Source organism: Ischnura elegans, chromosome 5 (genome assembly GCF_921293095.1).
Source record: "Ischnura elegans chromosome 5, ioIscEleg1.1, whole genome shotgun sequence".
NCBI lineage: Eukaryota > Metazoa > Arthropoda > Insecta > Odonata > Coenagrionidae > Ischnura > Ischnura elegans.
Window position 1 is genome coordinate 99,982,254 of NC_060250.1, and position 8,953 is coordinate 99,991,206.

Here is an 8,953-nt window from a genome sequence, read left to right on the forward strand (position 1 = left end):
CATCACTGTTTAAGTTTCTCTTAATTTTAATGTCACTATAAATCTGCAAACGAACGCAAATGCGAGAACCGAGGAGTAAGAAATACGATTAGGTAGTTCGAGGTAGAGAAGTTGATAGAGTCTTGTCGTCAGCGTAACCGAGAAACAAATGAACTAAAAGATGTAGATGATGGCATGTACACACTTTAAATCTAGTTCATAAGGCATTCCATGGCTTCTTTCCAAACTCAGTATACGCTGTAGAGGGGCTCACCCTAAAGAACAAGGAATGCCTGAGAACACGTCGAACAAAATTACGTCACAGCCTTGAGAATATGGCCGACTGGTGTTTCAGCGCATCATTAATTTTGCTAATTTTAATAATTAATATCTCGCTTAAAAAGTACCTCTCTATTCTCAGACTCGGAATTTAGCCTAATTGAGGTGTAAATTCTTTTTTAAGATCACTTCCCAAAAATGCGCACATACTCTATTATCCAATGAGTGCTTCGAAAAATTTCTTGGTTGGCAATGCTTTCGAATCGAAAACGCGGGATACCATCGTTACCATGGCTACTATGGAGTGGGATGAAATTTTATAGTATCCGGAACTTCGCTGAAATTCACTTCTGCGCTTGTGAGATTTGAGTGAGAATTTTAAGGAAAAGAGACTGCTCTCTGGAAATACTCCTAAAATTATTTCATCATGTCTGAAGCTGTTCCTCCCCCTCCACCACGGTTTATTCTTCAAGAATGGTATTTAAACTACAATAAACGCATTCAAAATGCTGACCATGAGCAAAAAATATCCGATAGAGTAAAAAGTGAAGCATGCCGTCTTGCTGAGGATGCAGAGGATAGGGCTAGAGCCAATAAGGATGAAGTTAATAAAGAAATAGGTGTGAGAATTGATGATTTAAAACAATTGATTCAAGAGCTAGAGAAGTCAAAAAAGGAAATAGAAAGTGATGAAGCTGATCTTTCAACTTTTGAGAAAAGGTTGCTCAATTCATTATCAGCTACTGAAATACCACTGGAATTGGCAAAAAAGTGCTTAGTGCTGAGGTAAGAAGTGGACTCGCAATTTTACTTTCAAATTTCTGAGATTATTAAAATCATCACTATGTACAATTTAAATCTTCTAGCATAGCATTACAAGCAAAATTGCATTACAGAGAGGGAAGATTGGGCATTGATATGGTCAGAGATGATGTAGAGCTAGAATTGGAACAGGAAATACAAGTTATCATAAATCACCAAGCTTCTCTGAAACGTGCCTTAGAACAGTGCAAGGAGCAATCAAGGTTACTCCGATCTACAGTGTATTTCCTAGAAAAAGATTTACTTGATAAAGAAATAGCTCTAGGAATTGACCAAAGATGTGCTAATCTATGTGAAACTAGTCTAGGCATCTCAATTTACACAGGAAAGATGCCATTAGATTTGGGGTATGTATGACATGATTATCACCAAATTTAGTTTTAAATACTGTCATGTTATCAATTATTATTTTACTATGTACAAATGCATACTTCCTTCTACATAGTGACTTATTCCAAAGGTTAACATTTTGAAATACTTAGATTGTCCCATTCGCACAAACTTCCCGAACACAAACATAGCAGACTGCCTTGTCTGACAATAGGCTTTATTTTGCAATTGTTGAGTTTCAGCAGCAGGATTTGAACTGAATATGATGATTTGATATTTGGTCAACCACTACGCTTATCATAACATGGTACCCAAACAGGGATTATTAAACCACCATTGATGAAAAGTGAAGACTAAATTTGGGTTTCAGGGCAGCTAAGTGTCTCCCCAACTCAAGCCAAACGGTTTTGAAATGTAACGCCAACATACATATACATAACGCCAATAATAATGTTCATAGAACTTTGACAACATACCAATTGTATATGTTAGTCACTGAATTAGTTTTCTTTTTGAATTTCTTATTTTTTCTTCAAAAGGAGACACCAATTTACTTGTTGCTTGTATTATAAATGCTAATGTGTCAATAAATTATTATTATCATTATTATAAATTTTTAAAATCAAGTTTTTCCATGGCTTCCCACAGAAGTAGTTAAAGCTGTATTCTTATACTACTTCTTGAGGATACATTAATGATGCCTAAACCTTATTGGGTATTGAAATCAAATTTCAATACCCAATAACCAATTGCTGATCAATGCACCTAAAGTAAAAATAAGTTGTAATCAATGTAATAAGTTATTGATCAAAAACCTGATAGCCACAATGTAGTAGATGAATGATACAGCTTCATTGTAGATTCATTAGACATCTAGGTAGTAATATGAGCTAGCAGAAAAAAGTAAAAATCTATATGAATTTGGTATGTTGAGAATAATACTTTCAACGCAGAAAGGACAAGAAAAATAAATTGATTTCATGATTTCATTTTCACAAGGGTGACAACTGAAGATGGCTGGAATCAGTACTCATTAAACAATTTGAAACGATCTGCTAAGGAAATAAATAATGCCAAAATTTTAAAGTCCTACTTGGATTTGCTAATAAAACAAACTTGTGAAGATTTGAACAAGAAGTTTGCCAAAACCAACATGGCATTTAAGTTACGCATAGATGAAATCAAAGAAGCAAAAAAGAAATTGGAGGATGAGCATCATAAGGTAATCATCATTTTGTTACAAATAAATCCAAAACGCAATCATTATATAACACGATATAAATTTTTTACAGGTAGTCAGTGAGGCTAATATTATGACTAACAACATTTTGCACCTAGAAAAGGAGTTAGCTGCCAAAGAGAAATATGTTGCACTGGCACATACAAGACTGGGGTTGAGATCACAGAGGCCTAACGTAGAACACTGCAGGTAAAATGAACGACCATTTTCTACTGACAGACTACCTACCTATTACATATTTATGTTAATCAGTCAGTCAATGACCTGTAGTTAACCCTTTCCTGCCGGTGCCAACGAGAAGAAAACATTTTCCTTGCTATGAGTAGCATTAGAGTATTTTAAACCTCTCTGTACAGAGCTATTTTTGGGTGAAGAGTTATCCTGGTATTCCTGTCCCTCAGATTTAGGACCCAACTCAACCCAGCCCAGCCCTTACCCCGGCCATTGGGTTAGACCTACTAACCCTATCTTAGCACTAATCCATGATGATCAACTTACTATGTTACCAGTGTCTTTTTAAACCAAATGTTACCTTTGATTTTCAATAATTTACTTTTCTATAAGAATTACTAATATTTTCTAGCATAGATAAGAGCAAAGTTAATGAACATAAGGTACTGAGACTATAAGTCCAGAAGTCTGTTATTTGTAATGCTAAAATTTCGTTTAAAAATTGCTAAGCCACGGAAAAAACTGAAGAATTCACTTCAAAGTATTAAAAAATTGTAGTATGCAACAAAATGTATCATTGCAAGAGCCAGTGACAACATAACCACTTCACAACAGATTACTGCAGCGAGGATAATCATAAATGAATGGGAGGGTTGGGCTTCATTTTCGAAGAGTGGTCCTAAGGTCTTGCTAAGCTGGGTCTCAGGCAGGTTATCAATACATCTGACAATTGCTACCTCAGCGGTCACTTCCCTTCCCGTGTCGGCTACAGCCAACATCTGGTCATTTGCATTGAAAAATCCACGCCAATCTATACCATGTTAAGTCTTCTGTGAATGAAAACGCTCGTTGGCTTCACCCAACGCTTAGCGCGAAAAGTTTAAATACTCCTATAGAATATCAATCCAACTTAGGAAATTGAAGGGCACATTTGCACAAGGAGAGACATAATGAGGAGAATTATTTACAAGGAACAAAATAGTATAATTAACATTGAAGAAGTCACTTATCTCTTCAGTTTTATGCAAAAAATAAATTGACTGTTTTAATGGCAAATATGTGTAGTGTAGGTGCAGAAAGTTTCCTAAGGCAGATAAATCTAAAAGAAAATCCCTTTCATCAGAATTAGAAAAAACCTCATACCCAAGTATAATATCTAAACCAAACTCAAAACCGAAGGTATAGATATTGTTTTCTCCACGCCTCATATAGGTCGTTAGAAAACCATCACATCAAATGTTGCAATGGTTGGGCAATGTTTGACATTTGTCGTGGTGGTATAGTGGTTAAGATGGTAGGAATAGTGTTTATAGTGGTATGGTACTACAAATGAAAGCCGTAGGCATTTATGATTCTTCTGAAAGCTATACATAATTAACTTCAGTACTGCCCAGGTTATCTATTATTCTTACCAATGGGTTGATTTTTCTTATTTTATAAACAAGGCTTATATTGAAGAATTAGGTACTTTAAAATATGTGAATGTCAAGGACAAAATGGAAGATGATGAAGACGTATACAAACGGTGGAAGGTCTGGAATTAAGATAATCGAATGCAATGTCCTCTCACAAAGGTCCAGGGCACATTCATATTCATACTCAAAAGCTTAAATCTTCAAAGCAGTTTAAATCATGAAAATCGCACATATAAAAACAAAAACCTAGAAATGAGAGCAATAGTAGCAAAAATAGGAAATGCATGCATAATACTATAACTATAAAAGATGTCATATATGAAAAAGACAGATGGAATACTAAAAATGAACCTTACTAAGCATATACTTAAGCACACTATCCTAACAGAGGAAGAAATTGTGGTGGTTAGCATGCTAAAATACCAGTTCAAGGGTTGCAGATTTGATTCCTCAAGCCACCAATAAATTATTTTTGAATTTTATAAAAAAATATCAAGAAGACATTTTCTCGGAATTTCAAGAGGTTACAAGCTTTTTTGAGTATACCGGGACTAGCCACGGTGATAACTTTACGGGAGTCACCCGCAATGCACAAATTGTGCGAAAAATCCACAAGGAAAAAATCATTCGCCTTGACCGGGATTCGAACCCGGATCCCTCGATTTCCGGCCGAGTGCTTTAGCCAGTTAAGCTACCGAGGCGTCATTATTCCCTATGGAAATTTTTGGACTATACCGGACATGGTGGTATGGACTGCCGAGCATATTATGCGACGAGCAGTCCAAATCGTGCGCATGGCGCCACAGCCGGAGAGTAAAGCCCGAACTTTGAACACAAGGGGTGTTCTCTCTTGACGAATTTAAGTATACCGGGACTAGCCACGGTGATAACTTTACGGGAGTCACCCGCAATGCACAAATTGTGCGAAAAATCCACAAGGAAAAAAATCATTCGCCTTGGATCCGGGTTCGAATCCCGGTCAAGGCGAATGATTTTTTCCTTGTGGATTTTTCAGGTAACAAGCTGTCTCTATCTTCTCGACTTCACTGGTGAGAGGCAACAGTTTCACCAGAAGGCATTGATGGTGAAGACCCAGAGTATCAGTCTGGTATTCTTCCCGTTAAAATATTCTGAAGGTAAAATAGAATCCCAATCAGATCTCTGGTTGGGGACTACTTGAAAGGATACACCAGCGAAAATAGTCATGCATAGCATTGGGATATGTGACAAGATATCATGAGACGGGGTGTGAGGGAAACTGAGGACTTGAAGATGGAGATGAGCAGGCTAGATTTGGACATCATAGGATGATTGAGATCAAGTTGATGGGAGCAGACGACTTCTGGAGTGATGGGTATGGTGCTAAATACTCAGGCGATGACCAGAAGATGGCAGGGGTAGGTGAAATCCTAAAGAAGGAATGGGGAAGAAAGGTGAAGGCACACTGGCAGTAAGGATAATTATCATCAAGATAAAAGGGGAACCAACAGACACAGTGATAGAGCACGTGTCAAGCCAATGTCGAGCCATTCAGATGAAGAAATTGAATAAATGTACAAGCAACTGGAAGAAGTCCTGGCCACATTCAAAGGGAAGGAAAACCTGGCAGTAACTGGAGATAGGATTACAGAGGTTAGAGAGGAGAAAGATAAGAGCACAGTAGGAGAGTTCAGGCAAGGAGAAAACAATGAAAGAGGAGAAAGGCTGGTAGGGTTCAGCAATGAGAAGCAATTGGTGGTGGCATACACCCTTTTCACATAACATCGACAAGTAGGACGTACATGGAAGATGCCAGATCGACTACATTATGGGATAAAAAGTACAAGGAGGTGAAGTTATGCAAGACTCATCTGGGAGTACATATAAACAGTGGCCACAACCTAGTGGCGACAGAAAGTTAGCTGAGATACAGAAGGTGAGAAGGACAGAATGGGAGCATAGGTGGAATCTGAAGCCACTAGAAGAAGAGGAAAATAGAAGAAGGTTCACAGCCTCCATTGATAATGAGCAGGAAATAGAAAGGGAGGCAAGCCTAGGTGAGGAAGAGAAATGGAATAGCTATAAGAATACCATCACAGAGGTAGCAAAGGATCACCTTGGAAGTAGGCCAGTCAAAATCAAAGAACCACTGATTACTGATCACATCATATCTCTTGTTGAGGAAAAGAGGAAGTAAAGAACACAAAAAATGAAAATGAAGAAAACTTAACAATAGTGTGAGGAACAAGTCATCTGAGAGTTGAGAAAGGTCAAAGAGAAATGGATCAAAAGGTGGTGAAATTACATTAAGGAAAATATGATGAAGGGGAACTCAGGAAATACATACAGCCTAATCAAGAGATACTTCAGAGACAGGAAACAAAGATGCAAAAAACTAGAGATTTCAAAGGGAAACTTGAGGGATGATACAGGCATGGGTAATGTATGGAAAAAGTGTACAAGAACTACATATACTCAGGCCCAAAACCCCTTGATGAATTAGCACCGGATGACCAAGTGGAGGAAGACAACCGTAGTCCAGGTATACATATGTACTAAGAAGAGAATTTGAGAAAGTCATAAGAGACTTAAGGAATAGATAAGCCTTGGAGGTGATAAAATCAACGGAGAAATAGTCAAAGCACTAGGTGAGAAATTGCCTGACATGGAATAATTCCAGACTGCTATGAATCCAGGAAGCTGCCAGAATACTTCATGGCCATACCAAAAAAGGTAAAGGCAAAGAGCTGAAAAATGTTAGGACCACCAAACCCTGTGCCAAGTACCACATGCCTCCAAAATCCTCAATTGGATAATAGAAAGGTGAATCGAAGAAAACTTGATTGTTGTAAAACTAATTTGGATTTAGGAAGAATAGCCTATGTAGCCTTGGAAAAGGTATTCAATAATATTGAGTGGAATAAGATGTTAAATACAATGGAGAAACTAGGACTAGACTACAATTATAGAAGGATCATCTACCAGCTCTACAGGTACCTGGTAGCCAATATGAGCTTGCAAGGAGAAAGGAATATAGAGGCAAAAATTAACTGAGGGATCAGGCAAGGATGTAACCTATCACCGATTCTCTTTAGTATGAACAAGGGGGAAGCAAAAAAAGTCATACACGAACAAGGAATCAAGAAGGATGAAAATGAATGGAAATAAAGGCGTAAGCATGCTATGATTTGCAAATGACATAACAATCACCACAAACAATGAGGAAGACCTACAGGACTCAATGACCGAAACTGATGAAGTTATTCTGGAGAACAAAATGAAAATAAAAAGGACAAAAACCAAGATACTTGTATGCTGAAGACAGAAAACTGTGGCTGACATTCACCTTAGAGGAGAGAGATTGGTGCAAGTGGAGTCATTCACCTACCATGGAAGCACCATAACCTGGGATGGTAAAAGCATGGTAGACATCAAGCATCGAATAGCCCAACCTAGGGTGACATTCATGGCTGAGGTGCTGCTGAGGGGTGCTACTATTCCCTAAGAGCATAAGAGTGGAGATCAGGAAACTAAGTGAAAACATTCCTGTGAACAGTGGAGCTCTATGGCTCAGAAGCTTGTACTATCAGAGAAAGCAATCAGAAAATAATAGAGGCCTTCTACACCTGGACCTGGAGGAGGATGCTAAGGGAGAACGGATAGGATGAGGAATAAGGGTATATAGATGAATAAGAGAACAAGGACATTATGGATTATGCACACCAAAGGAGAACACGCTGGATTGGCCATGTAATGAGACAGCAGTTTTGTGGGAAATAATGGAAGGAAAAATTAACGGAACTTCTTGTAAAAATTTTTGCTTCGCGCCAGCGATAAAATTCATCCACAGGTGGTCTACTTGCAATTTTATGCAACAATTTCCACTATCTTAGGCTCCAATTTCCTCTACATATGTAAATCAACATATCAATGGCAAAGTTCTAACAACATGTATCTCAAATTCCTGTTTGAGACAGGTATCTTAAACAAAGTGTAATAACATTAAAAAAGTAAAATACAAGCAAATATTAACTCTTTGTATGCAAATGAATGCTTCTTTTTTCAGTTTGATGAACTTTTGGTTTGTAATTTCAGTGTACAAGTAAAGCAAATTAATCGTTTTTTCGCTCTCCTGAAAAGTTGCTATTTTTGAGATACGTGTTGTTAGAACATAGCCATCGATATGGAGTATTAATATTTATTACCATATATCATTATGTAATAAGCAGCTATCTGCTCTAATCATGAGCTTTTGACTATCAACATGGCTATTGTTTACCTTTATACATTTTTTTTAGAGATGCAGTGGAAATAGCATTGGCAAAAGAACTGTCAGACTTGAGAATCATTGTTCAGGATTTACAACAGAAACTAGCTGAGGTAAGACAAATTTTTAATTTACAATTTGTCTCAAAAAGAAAATTTCATTGAAACCAAAAATTATTTATGTTCACTTTCATTGTAAAATTAGAGGGTAATACTAAAAGCTTCATTCTTTCAGTCTCATGCAGCCTTACGGTATTTGCTACAAACCCAAGTCCAATTGGAAGAGGATATCAACATAAAAACTAATACTATAGCAATTGATGAATCAAAATGCATGGCGATCCGTCAGAGTATTCATTTTGAGGAATATTGATTTACAAGTAAAACAACACTTAGGATCCAGAGAAGTTACAACATTTTTTCATCTAATTTTAAAAGCACCAGCTAAAAATTCCACTCCAAAAATAAAAGC

General features: G+C 37.2%; 1 protein-coding gene across 1 annotated transcript; it reads left to right on the top strand.

Annotated features, from left to right (window-relative positions):
- Positions 1-382: 382 nt before the first annotated feature.
- LOC124159331 (tektin-1) lies at positions 383-8,854 on the top strand. Its single transcript, XM_046535078.1, has 6 exons — positions 383-1,044; positions 1,155-1,427; positions 2,410-2,632; positions 2,703-2,839; positions 8,514-8,595; positions 8,717-8,854. The coding sequence occupies exons 1-6, from the start codon at positions 686-688 to the stop codon at positions 8,852-8,854; spliced, it is 1,212 nt and encodes a 403-aa protein (XP_046391034.1). The 5' UTR covers positions 383-685.
- The last annotated feature ends 99 nt before the right edge of the window (positions 8,855-8,953 follow it).

Coding starts and splice junctions, on each gene's coding strand:
- LOC124159331 (XM_046535078.1), top strand. CDS start 686: ATGTCTGAAGCTGTTCCTCCCCCTCCACCACGGTTTATTCTTCAAGAA. Junction 1,045..1,154: donor AAAAAGTGCTTAGTGCTGAG/GTAAGAAGTGGA, acceptor ATTGCATTACAG/AGAGGGAAGATTGGGCATTG. Junction 2,633..2,702: donor TGGAGGATGAGCATCATAAG/GTAATCATCATT, acceptor AATTTTTTACAG/GTAGTCAGTGAGGCTAATAT.